The sequence below is a fragment of the Phacochoerus africanus genome, chromosome 9 (genome assembly GCF_016906955.1).
Source record: "Phacochoerus africanus isolate WHEZ1 chromosome 9, ROS_Pafr_v1, whole genome shotgun sequence".
NCBI classification, from domain to species: domain Eukaryota; kingdom Metazoa; phylum Chordata; class Mammalia; order Artiodactyla; family Suidae; genus Phacochoerus; species Phacochoerus africanus.
This window is the reverse complement of record NC_062552.1, coordinates 25,975,527-25,995,163: the sequence shown is the minus strand read 5'-3', so window position 1 is coordinate 25,995,163 and position 19,637 is coordinate 25,975,527. Positions and strand designations below refer to the sequence as shown.

At 43.2% G+C, this 19,637-nt stretch overlaps 2 protein-coding genes across 2 annotated transcripts; one reads left to right on the top strand and one right to left on the bottom strand.

Moving 5' to 3' along the window:
* Nucleotides 1–1,299: 1,299 nt before the first annotated feature.
* Nucleotides 1,300–11,328, bottom strand: LOC125136591 (butyrophilin-like protein 1). The gene is given in 9 exon segments (XM_047797447.1): nucleotides 1,300–1,996; nucleotides 1,998–2,016; nucleotides 3,769–3,795; nucleotides 4,005–4,031; nucleotides 4,841–4,867; nucleotides 4,960–4,980; nucleotides 5,339–5,506; nucleotides 5,906–6,184; nucleotides 11,205–11,328. Coding segments are annotated over 9 exon segments (1,389 nt in total).
* Nucleotides 11,329–12,239: 911 nt separating this feature from the next.
* On the top strand, nucleotides 12,240–17,839 carry LOC125136590 (butyrophilin-like protein 1). The gene is made up of 9 exons (XM_047797446.1): nucleotides 12,240–12,264; nucleotides 12,327–12,677; nucleotides 13,498–13,779; nucleotides 13,916–14,116; nucleotides 14,678–14,698; nucleotides 14,788–14,814; nucleotides 14,993–15,019; nucleotides 16,605–16,631; nucleotides 17,337–17,839. Exons 1-9 carry the CDS (start codon nucleotides 12,240–12,242, stop codon nucleotides 17,837–17,839), a joined length of 1,464 nt encoding a protein of 487 aa, XP_047653402.1.
* The last annotated feature ends 1,798 nt before the right edge of the window (nucleotides 17,840–19,637 follow it).

Here is a 19,637-nt window from a genome sequence, read left to right as displayed (position 1 = left end):
TACCACTAAACCACAAGGGGCTCCAAAAAAAGCCAATGTTAACAATGACTATTTCCTCATGAAACCTATGTGATGATTTTTTTCTCTGAAAACATAAACTGCAACATTCATTTTTTTTTAATTTACATACAATTCTGGACTTGCTGATCAGTGAGAACTTGTTTTAAAAAAATGAGCTTGCAGGTTGGATCCCTGGCCTCTCTCAGTGGGTTAAGGATCTGGCATTGCCGTGAGCTGTGGTGTAGGTCACAGACGTGGCTCGAATCTGGTATTGCTGTGGCTGTGGTGTAGGCCAGCAGCTCTAGCTCTGATTTGACCCCTGGCCTGGGATCTTCCGTATGCTATGCATGTGGCCCTAAAAAGAAAAAAAAAAAGTTTCTTCCTTTCCAGAAGGCTTGGTCTCCTGCTCAAATGGTTTATAGTTATTTATCATATTTCCCCACCTCTTGGCAAAGTCCAAGTTTTAGAAGTTAATGGACACTAAAGTCTGAAGAGGGAACAAGCTGAGCTACTAGCTTTTAAAAGACTCGAACAGGAGTTCTCTGGTGGCCTAAAGGTTAAGGATCTGATGTTGTGACTGCTGTGGCATAGGTTTGATCCCTGGCCTAGGAACTTCCTCATGCTGTAGGTGCAGCCAAAAAAATTTTTAAAAAAATTAAAAATTAAAAAAAAAAAGATGAACTGGGATTTCTTGTTGTGGCTCAGCAAAAACAAATCCAACTGGTAACCATGAGGTTGCAGGTTTGATCCCTGGCCTTGATCAGTAGCTTAAGGATCTGGTGTTGCTGTGAGCTGTGGTGTAGGTCACATACACGGCTTGGATCCTCCATTGCTGTGGCTGTGGTATAGGCTGGTGGCTATAGCTCCGATTCGACCCCTAGCTTGGGAACCTCCATAGGCTGCAGGTGCAGCCCTGAAAAGAAAAAGAAAAAAGACGAACTGATTTCTGTGCATACGTCTTGCAGTAGCACCGTGTATTGAGAATTTACTCAACAGGGACTCTTCCCTTCAAACTCCACTCACTCCTCCAAATTTGACGACACATGTAAGAAGAGAGATTTTTCTCTTTAGATGTAACTTTAAACGTATTTACTTTGAAACACACTAAGTACCTGAACTGAAGAAAGGTCCATGTGTTTACAAGGAGTTTTCCTGTGACAAATCGTGGTTGCCCACAGAGAGTATTTCCGCAAAGGTAACACGAGAGGAAATTCTCACAGTCATTTTCCAGCTGTCGCATTTCTCTCTCTCTCGCGATGAAAGGGATTGAACTTATACCTAACGAGAAGGACCTACTCTTCAAGGACAGCTTTCTTGGTGGACACACCCATAAGAAGCTCCTGCAGAGGCAGCAGGGGCGCCGACTCGCTGCTCAAGGAGGTAATAGAGAGCTTCTTGGGGGACACTTAGATCACGATTTGAGTGGGTTACCAAGGGCTTTGGAGACGAATCAGGACGAGTTTCAGTGTGATCTGAATCTAAGCAGATGGTCAACGATGTGCCAGCACCCCGAAGGCTAAAATAAGGATAGAGAGGCTCATGGATGGGGATTCCGGTAAAAGAATGGATGTGGGACCCGTCAATCATGTTGTAAAAAGACACTTGCCTAGCATCCCAGTCCAGGAAAATGCCTATCCTGCGGGGCAGCTGCCTCAGTGACAGCGACTCTTTGTGGGAGGCGGGAACACTGACTTTTCCTTCTTTGTACATCACCACCCAGAATTTCTTCTCTGGACTTTCCACAAACCACCCCTTTCTCAATGCTGTTTTGGAGCAAACACCCAGAGCCCACTTCGTTCCGGATCCATCGTCTGTCTTTGCCTTTGCTTCTACCTCCCAGTAATGTCTCCCTGCAGAAGGGTATTCCTGGCCCAGAACATTGAGGATGTCTTCAGACGCCCCTTGGTCTTGGAGTGCTGGGGTGTCACCATTCGGAGGAACATTCTCTGTGAAAGACTTTCCGTTTTCAGATAAGCTGAGGTTGCGATGAGCTGTTCGGATCCAGAGTAACAGCCACTGCAGGGATAAGGGGAAAAAATAAAGGTCATTCCCCAATGGAGACTGGCTGGCTTTAGGAAAGACATAAATTACTGGTAAAGGAGAATGGAGAAAAACAAAGAGAGAAATGAAAGATTAGGTAAAACAATTAATCTGCTTTCCTGTGTCCATTCACAGGAGATACATGACGTGTAAATCAGAGAAGGCCAGGGTTGGGCAGGCCCGTGGGTAACTGGGTGTTCCAGACAGGCTGAGACCATTTAGTTAAGAAGGCTTCTCCTATCCTGCTGAGTAGCATTGAGAACTTTGTCTAGATACTCATGTTGCAACAGAAGAAAGGGTGGGGGAAAAAATGTAATTGTAATGTATACATGTAAGGATAACCTGACCCCCTTGCTGTACAGTGGGAAAATAAAAAAAATTATTATAAAAATAAATAAATAAATAAATAAATTTTGGAATGATAAAAGTAAAAAAAAAAAAAAAAGCCTATATACTGTTTTCAGGTGAACGGTTAGATTTTCCTCTTAATTCAATACAAGATGTTTTTATGATTCAGGTCCTTGATAAGGTTGTCCTTTTGGCACAAATACCCAATAGAGAATGTATCATAACAGCTTTATTCTGATGATGGAGAAGATTCCTTTGCAGAGGATCAGATTGGGAAGCATTCTATCTAGGCTTGATTATTTGTTGTTTTTTTAATTTTCATTATTTCCTATGTATTCATTAAAACAACATTGTCTAGAAAAAAAAAAAAAAAGAAGGCTTCTCCTCCAAAAATCCCCAGGGTCATGTGTTTCAAGTTGGGGTCTTGCCAACCTCCTGTAAATCCTGGCTGCTTTACTGCCTGCTCTTAACCATTAAGCCACATCGCATTTCCAATCGCAAGGCACCAATTCTCATGTAAGCTTCTTTGGTTCCATTTTTCTGTGGACTTAGGTAAGAACTAGGTCATCTACTGCTCATGTACTCTTACTGTATTTCTAATGTTTGAAATCCCAGGCTCTATGGTCAGAAAGATCTGTATTTTGATAACCATCCTTTCTTTAGTAGCTGTGAACTTGAAGTGACTTTGCCTCTTTTGGTCTCACTTTAATCTCATGAAGATGACACCTCAGCATAGGACTGCTACGAGGAGTAAATGACAATGTACTATATTTTGTCCATGATGAACACTTGGTAAATTTTAGTTTCTGATAGTTATAGTAACACTACTACCAGTAGTAGCAGTAACAAGAGTGCTAATACTAGTAACAAGCAATCTGCTTCTTACCAAACCAAACATCTTAAGTAATTACAATTTTTCTCCTAAAAATTTGTATGGGAGAATGTATTTTAATTTTTTTTTTTTTGCCTTTTTGCCTTTTCTAGGGCCGCTCCCTCTGCATATGGAGGTTCCCAGGCTAGGGGTCTAATGGGAGGTGTAGCTACCAACCTATACCAGAGCCACAGCCACTTGGGATCTGAGCTGCGTCTGCAACCTACACCACAGCTCATGGCAACGCCGGATCCTTAACCCACAGAGCGAGGCCAGGGATCGAACCCGCAAACCTCATGGTTCCTAGTCGGATTGGTTAACCACTGAGCCATGACAGGAATTCCCTTTATTTTAATTTTTGGAGGGTTAAGTTAACAAGGAAAGGTTGGCAGATGCAGGGATATTCAGAGTGAAGTAGCGTGGAGTAGAAATAGATGTTCGACTCAAAATTCTGGGAAGACTGTAAGATCTCAGGGGCTATTTTCCATTTGTACTGAGATGCAACTTACTTGCTTTGAACTGTTCCTTTCTCCAGTCTAAAAAAGAAAAAATATCATATGGAAAATATGCCACGGACATGTCCTCCGAACTATTGAGATGCTTATCCCTTCATCCCTTGTATTTTTTTGGACTCCCCAGATTCAAGCAAAATCTCCGGAAGATGGCACTTATGTGAAAAATGCCCTGGAAAAGCCTCATGACATCCTAAAGTCCCTGAAGCCCCAAAACAATATCAGTTACTCACCAGCATATATCTCTGCTTTTCTCCAGTCTGAAACAAAACAAAGGAATTAGACTCTCCCGTTCATAGACCTTCAGAGTATGCAATTGCTGTGACCATGGGAAACCCGAGGGTTTATGATTGTTCTACATTTCTGTGCTCATCTCAATACAATTCGGATACACTTGTCCTCTTTTATGCCTCCTGTTTTATTGCTCACATTTCCACATTCTACATATGAAATAAAAAGGAGGGTCTGGTTTTTCCTGGGTGGAGAAAGAGAAGGTAGGCTTGAATTATGAGAGTGTGTGGGAAAGCCTAAAATGTTATGGGCTGCCTTGCCGGCTTTGAGCTCACAGGACTCCAAACGCCTAGTTCTCTTGCTCTCACCAGATGTGCCCTCCACCCAGCAGGATAAACTCCCCATTCAGCTAATTTCCCTATGGGCCAAGACAGCTGAACCCCACTTGTCATCAACGTAATGAGGTTTACCTCCCTGTCAGCCTGCAAAATTATTCCCACAAGCCGATTACAAACTTCTACAGAAAACAAGGGCACTTCTTCCTTTTGTTACTACAAAGCCCACAGACCTCGCTAGTTCATTCTGCTCCCAAGTGCAACCTCCATGTGGTCCTGTATGGTGCGTGGTGTCCTTCTCCCCCAGGGTGCAAATATATGTGATTTAAAAACTGCTGCCAATCCCATCTGTCCAGAGTTGGGTGTTGTGTTTTATACGCTTTAAGGTAGGGGACCCATCCCCCACCAAGAAGGTAAATTGGAGGCAGCCAAAATATTGGAGGCAGCCAAAATAGAGGGGCAGACGAGACGGTTCACCCAACCCTAACATCCATAGAACTCACCTTGCTGATATAATTCCTTCCTTCTGGCTGAAAAGGAATTAACAGCCTGTGAGATTCCAGGCATTCAGCAAAGTATAAGACTCTTTCCTCTGTCAGATCAAAGGAAATGGAAAACTTACCAAGCTCTTTCTCAAAGGATACTAAAAAGGAAAGAAAATAACAAAATGGACTTAATGGCTTGTTTTCTAGGCTATGTTACTTAGCCCAGATCCTACTTCCATATGCCCAGAACCAAAACTACCTTAATTGAGAATTATGATTTATTTATACCATATACCATACTATGTCTAAACCAGTGATGTTCTCTCTCTAATGGACGCCATCATTTTTCTTTTTTTCTCATGGAGGTCCTGGGCTCCATGTTTTGTTGGAGGTCTTGGGACTGTGACTCATTCTTACCCGTAGCTCTGTGTTCCCCAAAGATGCCATCCACACACACAGCCACGTTAACAAACCCATACATTCACAGATCCCACCAAGTCTGATTTACAGGCTTACCTTTGGCATTCATTTCCTCCTCCTTTTCCTTCTGGGCTTTGGATAATTTCTTCCTTTCCTGTTGTTCTTTCCAAGCCAAATACACAACAGCACCAACGAAAATCCCAAGAATCAGGAAAGTCACAAGGAATGGTACCTTCCAAGGAGAGGTCCTAGGGAAGAAGGGTTCTGACACAGAGCCCCCAAAACCTCGTCAAAAATATACACCCGGAGTTCCTGTTGTGGCTCAGTGGTAACAAACCCAACTAGCATCCATGAGGATGCGGGTTCGATCCCTGGCCCTGCTCAGTGGGTTAAGAATCCGGCAGTGCCGTGAGCTGCAGGGTATGTTGCAGACGCAGCTCAGATTTGGTGTCGCTGTGGCTGTGGCTTAGGCTGGCAGCTACAGCTCCGATTCAGTCCCCAGCCTGGGAACTTCCATATGCCATGGGTGCAGCACTAAAACAAACAAACAAAAAACAAAAACAAAAACAAAACCATCTGCCAAGTAAGCCTTCCCATTCCCATTCCAAGTCCTGAAGATCCCCTCCTTATTCTTGTCCTATCCCCCAAATGCCTCAGACTGACCTGGAATGAAAATGGTTTCTACTTGCTCTTGTCCAAAGAAGGGGTTCTTCATGGAACAGGACACTTCTGACTGTGAGCTGTCTCTCACAATGATGGAAGCCTCAATCTGAAACAACCCATCATCGTCTTGTGTCTCATCCTCAGAGAGAGATGGGATCTCTCCTCTTGCATCTTTCCATTGTACCTCTGGCTGGGGAAACCATCCCTTGCCTGTGCACTTCAGCCTTATTCCTTCATCTTCTGGGCCCACCATGAAAGTATGAGGACCAGAACCCAGACCTGGAGAGGAAAGTCATTCATCTGAGACTTGGATTTTTTTTTTGACCCAGAAGTCCCCAATGTTTCACAGTGTGAGGGGTGGGGGGTGGAGATGGACAAAACATCATAGTTCTCAGTGGAAGGAGGGGGTTTCTTTACTTTTCCCATGAAGTATCTGAGGTTCAAAAATTAAAAGAGCACTGAAGGTGATCCTGGGACTTCCACCAATGCCCGTCAGAGCTCCTTTACACAAGCATATCTGCAATTGGCTGTAGAAGGGTGATAGGGAAGGAATTGAGTGAAATTTGCCAGTGTTAAATTCTTTTGGAAAAAAAAACCCCACTATACCTATTCTATATCTGTATCATATGTCTATTCCATTTATTGCCGTCTCAAGAAAACTATTTTCCTGTGCTTAAATTGAGACTTCTTGTGGTCTTTTCGTTAAACAATGACCCTTTGTAATTTTTCCAAATTTTCTTTCTTCCACTGAGGAAAGATTATCTAAAAGACAGAGGTAACACAGTGAGGTGAGTCCATGAAGGAGTCAAGGTGTTTTTACTTTTCCACTCTGACCCCTTCTTTTCCCTCCACCACCCCTGCTCTTTTTCACCTCTGCACAGGGGGGCTCTACTAGTTATGTAAATAACTGCCACCCATATCAAGATGTAACCTGCCAGAATGCTAGATGAATCCACTGTCTCTTCAAGAATAATGGCTAGTCTGACTTCTAAGACTACATATTATTTTGATTTCAAATTGATATCATAAGGTACAGATCTTCTTATGTTTGCTCAATCTTCTTACAGTTCTTTTTTTTTTTTTTTGGTCTTTCTGCTATTTCTTGGGCCGCTCCTGTGGCATATGGAGGTTCCCAGGCTAGGGGTCAAATCGGAGCTTCAACCACTTCTGATGCTTTTCTTGTCCAGAACTTTCTTTTTCACTTCTCCCCCCCAACACTGGAGGCATATGGAAGTTCCTTGGCCCTAGGAAGCAAACCTAGAGATCCTAGGGATCAAACCCGTGCCACAGCATTGACACGAGCCATTGCAGTGACAACACCAGATCCTTAACCCACTGAGCCAACAGGGAACCCCAGAACTTTTTCTTTGGCCTTTACACTTCATGTTAGTTCTGCTGCTCAGATAATTCTATTTCTTAATTTTTAAAATTTTATTTATTTATTTATTTGGTCTTTTCTAGGGCCGCTCCTGCAGCAAATGGAGATTCCCAGGCTTGGGGTCCAATCGGAGCTGTAGCCACCGGCCTACACCACAGCCACAGCAACGCGGGATCCGAGCCGCGTCTGCGACCTACACCACAGCTCACGGCAACGCCGGATCCTTAACCCACTGAGCAAGGCCAGGGATTGAACATGCAACCTCATGGTTCCTAGTCGGATTCGTTAACCACTGTGCCACGACAGGAACTCTGCTCAGATAATTCCAGTTTCCATTCTGGAAAGTGATGAGATTAAATTTATATTTTAAGGCAGGACAAGAAAAATTGAAGCATAAAATTCCCTCTCTGTTTGGGTCCCCTTCCTCCCCTTTTCATGTGCAGGGTGCATCTGCATTACACAGTAACCAGACCTCAAAGGTGGGGATGCTGGCTTGACTATAAAGATCAATTTTTCTTCTTTTTTCTGACACCAGAGAAATCTGAAAATTAGAGAGAAGCAACAATAATAGAAACACCCATATTTGTCCCATTCAGAGATCAGTAGTCTATCGTCATTTTTCTGTGACTTTGATGTCTATCCTTCTCTCCTTCTCAAATATGTTCAAGCTGTTTTAAAAACTGCTTTTTTTGATATCAATAATATCTTGCCAGTTTCTTTCTCTCTCTCCCCCTCTTCACCTTTCTCTTTTAAACACACGAACACTGGTGTGTACTCAGTGTAATTCCCTCCAAATGTTTTTCACAAATTAATTAGCTTTACTCAAAATAGATAAGATAACATATGTAAAATTTTCAAACTTATTTTTCTAGCTTTGTTGGAAATATATACTAATCTATTTACATTTTGAGAGCGAATACACACAAACATACATAATACATTTCAAAATAAACAAAAGAGGCATGTAGTCTCTTCAGCCTGGCCCTCTTCTCCTTCAGTTTTTGCTTCCCATTCCCCCTATTTCAGATCTAATCCCTTAGATGCATGTCAGGTTCCAACTGAGACAGGAGGGCTTTACGGAGAAGGTGGAGGGCTGCCCAGTGTGGTGTGAAAGAGTAGAAGAAGAAGAAGGGGACCCTGCTGCACAGCACTGGGAGCTCTATCTAGTCACTGGTGATGGAGCACGATGGAGAACAGTATGAGAAAAAGAAGGTACGTACATATGTATGTGTGACTGGGTCACTCTGCTGCACAGGAGAAAATTGACAGAACACTGTAAGCCAACTGTAATGGAAAAAATAAAAATCATTAAAAAAAGAAAAGAAGAAGAAGAAGGGCATAAGGGTGAGGTGGGAGGCAGCCCCGAAGACAATGGCAGAAGAGGATATTGTCCTATATGCAAACAATGCACTATTATGCAGCAATAAAAACTTTTCAGTGTACTGATAAAATGTGGTTGAATCTCAAAAAAACATTTTGTTTTGAAAGGATGAAAATGCAACCTGACCCTCCCAGAACCCAGGAAGTTAATAAGAAGCTCTAAATGCCAGACCCTGTTCCCTATAAGTAAAAGATCATACTTTTTGCTGTTTTAGGGCTTGCTTTCTGTTCTGTACAAAACTATGTGGAAAGGGAAAAACAGGCCCCTGAGAATGTGCCTCTATGCATAAAACTTACTAACTGCTTGTTTGGCTTCTGTAAAGCTGCTTGCATAAGATAAAAAGAGGAGAAGTTAATCGCCTAACCGACCCCAGTAAGATCGGGTGTGCCACAAATTGTTGAAAATCCTGATAAATATATCTTGGTGACAATATGTCTCCCCCACCCAAAGGGAGGTACAAACAGGTAACTCCAGAACAAGTTTGAACTAATTGGTCCACAAAGCGCGGGCTCTCAACATTTTGAATTGACTGGTTTGTGATATTTTAAAATGATTAGTTTGTAAAAGCGCGGGCTTTGTTGTGAACCCCATAAAAGCGGTCCTGACTCCACACTCAGGGCCGCAGTCCTCTACCCCGGCGTGGCGTATGACTGTGGGCCCCAGCGCGCTTGGAATAAAAATCCTCTTGCTGTTTGCATCAAGACCGCTTCTCGTGAGTGATTTGGGGTGTCGCCTCTTCCAAGAGGGGGATTTTCTTTCTACTGGCCTTTCAGTTTAGCCAAAGAAGCCAAACACAAAAGCGTTATATACTGTGACTCCATTTGTGTTGTCTTTGAAGTTTGAGGACAGGCAAGGTTAAGCTGTGATGATTTACAGCAGAATATTGTTTGCTTTTTTGGAACAGACCGACTGACATGGGCATGGGGAACATTTGGAAGAGACGGAAATGTTCCCTATTTTGATCGAGATGGTAGTTACAGGCCTGTAAGCTTTTGTGAAACATCATTGAGATGCATGTTTTCAAACCGTGCTTTCATGGTGTGCAAATTATACCTCAATGCATTTGATTTCTCAAAAAGGTGAATGTACCTTACCGTCTCTGGAGAATATTTATTTAAGATCGTGGTATTCATTTGGCCAGACTTAAGGGCTTACATGCTAATGTTTATGGAATTGCTCTTTGTGTCCCCGATTATCTGTAAACCTTGTGTGACATGAAGAAACATGAATTAAACGTGGAAAGAGTGTGAAATGGAAAGAAACTGCCATTTGAGCTTTCAGTATCCAGCACTGAGCAACTGTGTTGTTACATCTGTTCTAATGTGGGGGGCCCTGAGGTTTTTGGAGCACAGAGCCCTCTATCTCTGACCTCTTGTTTTCCCTTGTGCAACTCTGCACGTGGCTTCTGATGGCAGTCACGGTGTGGGAGGAGGAAACACACTCCTCTCGGGTTTATTCTCCAAATCACTTAACTTTGTAAGCTGCGCACTTGGATAACCAACTGACCTGAAGATTACACAGCAAGATGCTTCCTTCCCCCTGAATAATGTGATTTCAGCCCTTGGCCGGTGGGAGGAGGGAGCTCTGCTGAGCATTCGCCACCAAAGTGACTTCAGAGTCTCTATCATCCTACAGCTCAGCCCAGTCCAAAGTCCCCCCGGGATGACCTCCATTAGTTCCACTTTCAAAGTAGCTAGAAGAGCTGAAGGTAGGCTGCGACTTTCTTGCTAAACCCCTTCTAGGAGAGGCATTGAAATGCGAGTGCCTCTTGGCAGCCCTGTTCGTCCTCCTCCCTGAGAATTTTTTCCCAATCCAGGAATGGGTTAGGAACCTACCGTTTCCAGCCCCCTGCAGCCACTCCCTTGGATCCTGACCAGGAGAACAACCAGGTACAAATTGTCTCTGCAGCTGGGCCTTGTAGGTGCACCGTGGAGACCAGGACTTTCAGGATCCCCCGGCCCCGTGGCTCCATCTGGCTGGTGAGAGAGAGAAATGTGTGGCGATGTGCAGGTGGGTCTGTGGAACATGTGGGTCCTAAAAAAAGAAGGGCTTGAGTTCTGGGTCATGTGGTGAGAAAACTCCCATCTCTTTCAGGAGTTAAGCCATGAGAGCATTTGTGGTCAAAATAAATAAATACATGTGTGAAAGAACTAACAAATGAAGGAAGGAAGGAAAGTAGTCTGAGAGGAGTGGACAAATTCTGTGTCTGCCTTCAGTTCTCAACATTGAGTTTTCAACTTCAGCAGAGCCCTGGGGAGGAAGTGAATCCGCAGATAAGCGGGAAAACCCACGGGACACAAGAAGACAGTTTAACAATTTTCCACACCTGCTGGGGAAACAGTTGGTTTTCAGGAAAAAAATAAAAAAAGGGTGGGGGGGAGGGGTGGGAGTTAAAAAAAACACAAAGACCCACTGGGAAGGGATGGGAGTTGGTGGTGTTTGTTTCAAGATCTGTGAGGGCAAACAGCCAAAAACTTGTGTAGAAAGCATGTCTTGGAACACAGCAGTTTTTTTCTAAGAACAGTCAGATGGCTTCTTACCACCTTCTCGTGCAGGCGACCTCCTCCTGAGAATGAATGTTCTGTGCTTCCAGCTCGTTCTGCTTTCTGCTCCGAAGAAGATGGCGGATTTTCCCAGCTTCTTTCCTACTGGCTTTCTCTCCATTCTTGCCCTTCTCCAGATGTCCACGTGGTGTTCTGCGGGTCAGTGTTGTCCCTTATGCTTTTTTTTTGTTGTTGTTGGCTTGTTTTCAATGGCTCTTCTCATGTAATGAGTCCATCAGTCAGAGCTCGGCACCTTCTCAAAGGAAGTTATATTGGGGCGATCTCCTTCCCATGCGCACCCCTTACTCCTTGAGCAGACCCCACGAAACTCAGAGCTGGAATATTTATCCACATCTTGATTAAGTAGGAGTGATCTTAGCCTGTTTAAAGTTGATGTAACTGTTTGGTAAAATATACTTTGTAATGTTTACACTGCCAAGAAAACCCGAGTCTGAGTCCAGATTCTTTGGACTCAGGATGCCTGAGCTCTGTCTGGTTATAATCTTGGACACACAATTCATTCTTTCTGGGACATGAGTTCTTCCTTCATGAAATAAAAGGTGCCCTCATGATGAAGTTTTCAGACTCCAGGTTTGAAGAGAAACCAGCTATGACGTTGCAATAATATTTTCTGTTATTGTCTCTTTAATGTGAAGTCAGGCAATGAGTATCAAAATGTTTAATACCTATACATGTTGGCTCAGCAGCTCTATAATAATGTATCCCAAAGAAAGCTCTCCCACGTTTATATGCGTATTTGTATAACATGCTTATTGCAGGAATGTTTGTAGTTAACACTGAAGTGGAGGCAATGGAAATATTCACCAATATAGGAAAAGCTTAAACAGTGACCAAGACAATCAGTAGAGCTGACTGCATGTCTTACAATGGTTGGATGTTCCTTATTGGAGAAATTTATATGTAATGATCCCGTTTTCATGAAACAGAATTACTTCTTTTCATTGGTTGTAGCACTACATATGTACATAGCACATATAACTTTTTTCAAAGTAATGCAAAAAAGAAGGAAGTATGTTTGGGTCCCTACAAAATGCAGGTGCGTTTGCCATCTCATTCCCCCTCACTCTTTCCCCCAATGTGCTTCTGATTTTTGTGCAGTGTCCAAGTTTTCCGTGAAGGGACCAGCTCAGCCCATCCTGGTCCTGCTGGGGGCAGATGCCTCTCTGCCCTGCCAGCTGTTCCCTGAGCAGAGTGCAGCCCACATGCAGATCCGGTGGTACCGAGCTCAGTTCACCCCAGCTGTGCTTGTGTACCAGAATGGGCAGGAACAAGGCGGGGAGCAAATGCTGGAGTACCGTGGCAGGACAGAGCTGGTGCAGGACTCCATTGGCAGAGGGACCGTGACCCTGCTGATCCAACAGATCCGCGCCTCTGACGATGGCCAGTATCGGTGTCATTTTAAGGAGGGTTACATCTCCCAAGAAGCCATCGTGGAGCTGCATGTTATAGGTATGTTAACATGGCATAGAGTGCATGTGTCACGGTGCACAGCAAACTATTACGTTTAGAAGGGACAAACGACAAGACCCTACGGTACACGGCACAGGGAACTATATCCGGTCTCCTGGGATAGATCATGATGGAAAAGAATATAAACAAGAATGTGTGTGCATGTATAACTGGATCACTGTGTAGCAGATTATGGCACAATGCTGGAAGCCAACTATACTTTAATAAAAAACTTGTTTGGTTTAACAATTTAAAAATACATAACTTTTTAAAAAGCAAAGGGAAAGGTGACACTATCTGGATTCCCAAGCTGGCCTTTCTTGCGATCTTCCATATGTTGATACTCTGCTTTCCCTTGCAGAACGTCAATTTCCTAAACTGTACAGCGAGGATAAGACCACATGCTGTTTGCCTTTCAATAGCAATATTTCTGAAGATATTCTGGTATCCAAAAAGATCTCAAAATTAATTAACCAGTAATAATTCACATGGGTCCTGACACCTTCAAGTATTTTTTACCCAATCAGGAGAGAAAAACAACAATAATGTTAAACTCCTTTTTTTCTGTCTTGAATTGTCCCTGTTTTTTTCTCTTCTTGGAATGACCTCAAAGCTCTCTCAGTCCACGTAAAGCACAAAGGCATTATGTTGACTTAAAAACTGAATCACAGGTAAGCCTAACACTGGCTGTGAGTGGTTTTGAATTCTGAGCTTCAGTTTGCTCCTCAGCCCAGCGAAGAGCAGTTAGACCTTCAGCCTCAGGGACTCTGGAATTCCAAGGGCCACAGGCTGAGCTCCAGCACATGCTTTCTCTTCTCAGGCTTGGGTGCTGCCCCTCACGTTCACATGATGGGGCCCGAGGATGACGGGATCCGAGTTCTGTGCTCCTCAGGTGGCTGGTTCCCCAAACCCAGGGTGCAGTGGAGCGACATGGCAGGAGCGAAGCTTCCTTCCCTTTCTGAGTCCCAGACCCAAGATGGAGATGGGCTCTTCCATGTGGATGCGTCTCTCGTGGTCACGGACAGCTCTCTGGGCAATGTGACCTGCTCCTTCCAGAACCCCCTCTCTGGCCAGGAGAAAGTGTCAGCTCTCTTCCTCCCAGGTCAGTAAAGCACAAACCCCAAGGCAGAGCTGGGGTGTGTTAAGGGCAGGGAGGAGTGAAGAAGGGCTGAAGGGAGCCTTGGAGAAAAGCTTCCTCCAGATGAGTCTCTCACTGTGTCTCCACATGCCTGTGTCAGAGCCCTTCTTCCCCAGGACGTCACCATGGAAAAGAGCCTTGGCTGGGACACTCCCTGTGCTGGTGCTTCTCCTCATCGGGATGAGCTACTTTGGCTGGAGAGAACATAAAGCCAAAGAGCGAGAAGTCATGGAAAGGAAGAAGGAATCTCAGGAAAAAGAGGAGATGAGCAGCAACAAGGAACGAGCACTTGCAGCCAGAGGTAAGTCAGGGCAGCAGGTCAAATCAGAGGTTCCAGATACAGGTTGTGCAGGGCGGATGGGGAATAAAAGCTTGCCCAAGAACTGCAAATAAAACACAGGGTACCAAGAATTCCACAGAGCTGGGGGATGTGTGGAAAGGAGAACACCGAGTGGGAAGTGTGGACATCTGTGCGCCGTGGTCATGAAGCCTCCAAATTGCAGCTCAATCTGCACTCCGCCTTTTTGTGCCTCTGTGCCCTAACCTGTTTTTCTTTGGGGAAATGTCTTCCCTTATCTTCTCTTCCATTTTTGCCCTTCAAGTATACATTTTGGAAACACCGAAGAAATCTTAAACTCCCATGAAGTATGGGCTTTCCTTCCCAGGTGATCCCACGTTATTTCCCATGTAACTTTTCTTAGCACTTGTCCTTTCACATTTGACATAACATGTTTGCTAATCTTTCTCACCTGCTTCGCTATGGGACCCTTAAGGGAAGGCCAGATTGAATTCATTTAGCTACTCCCCAAAGTCAGGAGCAGCTAGACCCCAATTTGATGGATTTTATATCTTCTCCTTTCAGAGAAACTCAAGGCAGAGCTCGGTAAGTCATGCGTCTTCTTGTGCCCTGTGTAAATCTGTTCCCATTTTTACCCTGTTCTGGGTCTCTCACTGAATCTTTTCTTTTTCCAGACCAGCGAAAGGCATTATACAAGGAAGGTAAGAGACCCTGTCATGTCAGTTGATGTCCTGATATCCACCAATTGCTCAGCTCCCTATCCTTAGAGGAAAAGACTAAATGACCTGATGATTAGTAGAAGAGAAATAAGGGAAAGGAAGAGAAATATGAGCCTCCAGATCATTGCATCTTGTCTTACCTGTATTTGTTCTATTTTAGATTGGAAAAAGGCCCTGCTATATCCTGGTACGTAACTCTCTGGCCCCTGTCTTGTCAAGCGCCTATGGTGTTCTGAGCATAATAAGCAGAGTCATAAACACTCACAAACACACACACTTGAAAATTTATTGTGTATTACTCTGTAATATTTTGTATTTGGAGGCTCAAATAATCACTTGTTTTCCAGAGCTAATGATAAAGGAGAAACAACTGCTAACTGGTCAATTCTGTAACATATCTATGGTAGAACCTGACATGAATTGTCAGCCCATCCACTATGGAGAAAAAAAGGATGGAACTCAGAGTGATTTTGATGAAATGTGGGAAGAATAAAGAATTCTTTTTTTTTTTTTTTAAGGTCGTACCCTTGGCACATAGAAGTTACCAGGCTTGGGGTCGAATCAGAACGGAAGCTGCTGGCCTACACCACAGCCACAGCAATGAAGGATCCGAGTCACGTCTGCAACCTACACCACAGCTCACAGCAACGCCAGATCCCTAACCCACTGAATGAGGCCAGGCATGGAACCTGTATCCTCATGGATCCTAGTCGGGTTCGTTAACCACTGACCCACGAAGGGAACTCCAGAATAAAGAATTCTGGGAGTTCCCACTGTGGCTCAGTGGGTTAAGAACCCAACACAGTCTCTGTGAGGATGCAGGTTCAATCGCTGGCCTCGCTCAGTGGCTTAAGGATCAGGCATTGCCACAAGTTTGTAGATGCAGCTTGGATCTGGTATTGCCCTGGCTCTGGTGTAGGCCTCAGCTGCAGCTCTAATTCACCACTAGCCTGGGAATTTCCATATGCTGCATGGGTTATTTTCTCTTTCTTGACCTAAGTGTCCTCATCACTAAGAGGAAGAGTCTGGAATACATGATCTCAGAGGTCCTCTGCAACTCATATTCATAGATTCTGTACCTCCAAGTGTGACACTTCTTACAGGAGGGCAGTTAGTGAGAGACCACAGTGCTGCTCCAATCAAGAATTATGGATATGTCTTTATCTGCCTATTGTCCCAAGACCCTCTGAGAATGTACAATCTTTATATAAAGCCCACAAAGTCACACTGGCAGTAAGAGACATGGCCAAGGCAGAAGCAGATGCAGTTCTATTTCCCAAGAGGAATTTGTCTCTGGAGAAAAATATAAGTAATTTGATCATAATCTGGGTCAAACTAATAAGGGCCGTAGTCGTAATCTTAAGCTCTATTCTGAGGAGGTCATAGGCTAGAAAAACTATAAATACAATAGAATAAAATAAAGTAAATTTAAAAATACATTATCAATGAGGAGGTCCATAAAGTTTTGAGAGCGTAGTAGGGCAGCATGCAGAGCATTACAGCCTGCTCCAGGTGTTCCCAAATCTGGCTCAGACTGGAGAATAGGCCCCAGTTTGGGGCTGAATTATGAGACAGTTCTAATCTGAGACAGAGCACAGAAAACATAGTATTTGTTTTGTAGTTTCTGAACACTTCCAGAATTTGAGGCTTTTAGAGGAGGAAGAGAATGTTGAGGGGAGAAGGTGATGCGGATGAGTCAGAGAAGAAAGTGTCTTACCTCCTTTTCATTCGATGAGTATGCTTCCATCTCAATTTGTATTTCTCTTTTTCAGACTGGAGGAAGGAACTTTTCGAACCTGGTAAGCAGGTCTTTATCTTTTTGGCTCCCTTCCAGCCTGCTCTCTAAGACCCCATTTTTCCTTCTTAACATTATCTCCCAGTTGAAAAGACAGAGGCGCCATTGTTCTGGTAAAGAGAGGGAAGAACGTGAACATTATTAAATATTATCCCGAACTGAAAATTGCTGCTAGGATTAGCTACTCTGGTCATGCATCCACTCTCACACACTGACACAGCTTTCTTGTCTGTGGGGTCCACTTGGTTCTGAAACAGAAATTAATATACATCTCAACTGAGGAGACCCCAAACTCAGTTAAAAAAATTCAACTGCTGTTGAATTACTCAAAACAGCAAGAGTAATTCTGTCGTTCTTTGTAGAGAGGTCAGCTTCTATGGAGACTGTTACTAATTGAATAACGTAGGTCTAATTTGTAGAGAACGTGGAAAGAAAACTCTTCTCCAGTAAACACTTCAAGGCCCCTTCTCACTCTGGCACTCTGCCAAGACACTGACCATAGCGGAGATAAGATAAGCAGCATGGAACTCAAGACAGAGTACATCAAAACCCCCAGCACCACCTCCCCCAGTACACAGGCATTCAGAGGAGAGGTGTTTTTTCACCATTCCTTACACATTTGCTCTATTTTGATGACTTCCCCTGTACAATAGTTATCTGAAATATACAACATTGGCCCTTTCATCCCCCCTCCTTTTTTTTCTTCCAGCTCTTATAACTCTAAATCATGAAAACTCTTCTGAGGGCGATTCTGACCCAGTGAGAGAAGAGAACTTCGGAAAGGAAGCACCTAGTGATACACAAAGAGACTGCAACCTTATCACACTTGAACAGGAAGCATTCACTTCAGGGAGACATTACTGGGAAGTGGACATTAAGGACACTGATGAATGGACTCTAGGCATTGATGAGATGCCCATGCAGGGGGAGGGGGAATGCAACAATCTACCAAAGAAGTTCAGAGTCTTAGAGAAGAAGGGACCGGACTACAGGGCTCTCATCTGTTCCAACCAAGACATTTCCCGAGAAGAGCTTGACCAGATTGAAAAGGATCCACAAAAGATTGTGATTTTCTTGGATTATGAGGATGGTGACATTTCATTCTATAGCATGACTGATGGTGCCCACATCTACTCCTTCACCCACTGTAACTTTTTTGGGAAAATCTCTCCTTATTTCAAGCTTAAATCCTATCTGCACCAATTTAAGTGACTTAGAAGAAGAACCTATAAACCGTGAAGACAGTAGCCCATTCTCTGTAAACTCTGACTCCAGACCTAGAGTATCTTCAGGACCACTAATTAGGATGCTTCTTGGCTTAAGGGTCTGAGTCTGCATGACCAAAGTTTCCAACCACATTAAGCAGTGTTTCTCAAACAATCTACAGAGAAGAATCTTTTTTTTCCTTTTGTTTATTGCTGTAAATGTTCCTTGATTTATAAATTATATATCACAGATTTATACTTTTCTGAAAAATTACTGGAAACAAAGAAGTGAATAAAAAACATTGTGGTAACAAGTGGTAATTTTATTATTAGATACAATATACCTAAAAGTTTCTGTCCATTTGCTCTAAAGTTTTGTAATCCTCTATTTCTGTATTTGTTTTGTAAAGAACTAGTAGGAAACAGTTTATAATTATGCATGGGTCACATTTTAGTAGCACTGTTTAAGGAATAAAAATTAGATATACCTCTTCACATTTCTCAACAGCAACATGAATAAAATGACAAAAGAGTTCAATTTCCTCTTTCTTTCTTTCTTTCTTTCTTTCTTTCTTTCTTTCTTTCTTTCTTTCTTTCTTTCTTTCTTTCTTTCTTTCTTTCTTTCTTTCTTTCCCTTTTAGGCTGTACCTGAGGCATACTGGAGGATGTTTCCAGGCTAGGGATTAAATCGGAGCTGCAGCTGCCAGCCTATGCCACAGCAACACTATATTAGCACGGAGGATCTGAGCCATGTCTGTGATTTACACCACAGCTCATGGCAGTGTTGGATATTTAACCCAATGAGTGAAGCTAGGGATCAAATCTGCATCCTCATGGATACCAGTCAGGTTTATAACCCGCAGAGCCATAACAGGAACTCCCAAAGAGTTCTATTTTCAAATATGGAAGGAGAAAATTTAAACTATAATTTGATAATGAGCTAAGCTGTATCTTAAATGCAAGGATAATCTGATAAAGCAAAAATATATATCAATCACAATCTGATTGATTCTAACAAACATACTGATCTGATGTCAACATGGTAGAGGTCTGGGGAAATCAGAATCAAATGAGAGAATATTTAGGTATTATCTTATTGAATGATGAGAGAGAAATTTGATTGATTAGTTTAAGATGTTAATAAGGAGAATTACTACTTTGAATTCTTGGGAATTCTAAGTACATCTCCCAGCAAAGATAAGGAAAGACCCTTCTTTTCTCTCTATTATTGGAGCTATCTATCATGTTAAAATGAAATGATTAGAGTAAAACAGTAACCAGGGCTTCAGCAGGGATGAGAAGAAAGTGTGATCCTACCAGCCAGGCTGGAAAACCTTGTAAATGCAGTGGCCATGGTGTAGAGTACCCAGAAAAGTCTTGCCTTAGTAACCGGGAATAATTAGCACTAGACTAAAAACTGATCCAATATTGATGAGGAGATTTAAAAGCAAGGTTCAACTCAACCATTTTTTTTTGTCTTTTTAGGGCCAGGCCCATGGCATATGGAGGTTCTCAGGCTAGGGGAATAATCGGAGCTGCAGCTGCCATTCTACACCCTAGCCATAGCAATGCTGGATCTGAGCCGCATCTGCGACCTACACCACAGCTCATGGCAATGCCAGATCCTTAACCCACTGAGTGAGGCCAGGGATAAAATCTGCATCCTTATGGATGCTAGTTGGGTTTGCTAACTGCTAAGCCACAATGGGAACTTCACCAAATTCTTTTCAAGTATCTAAACTTCATCTCAGAGCAAAGCTCAACAAAGCAAAATTCACATTGTCTGGCATTCAATCAAAAACTCC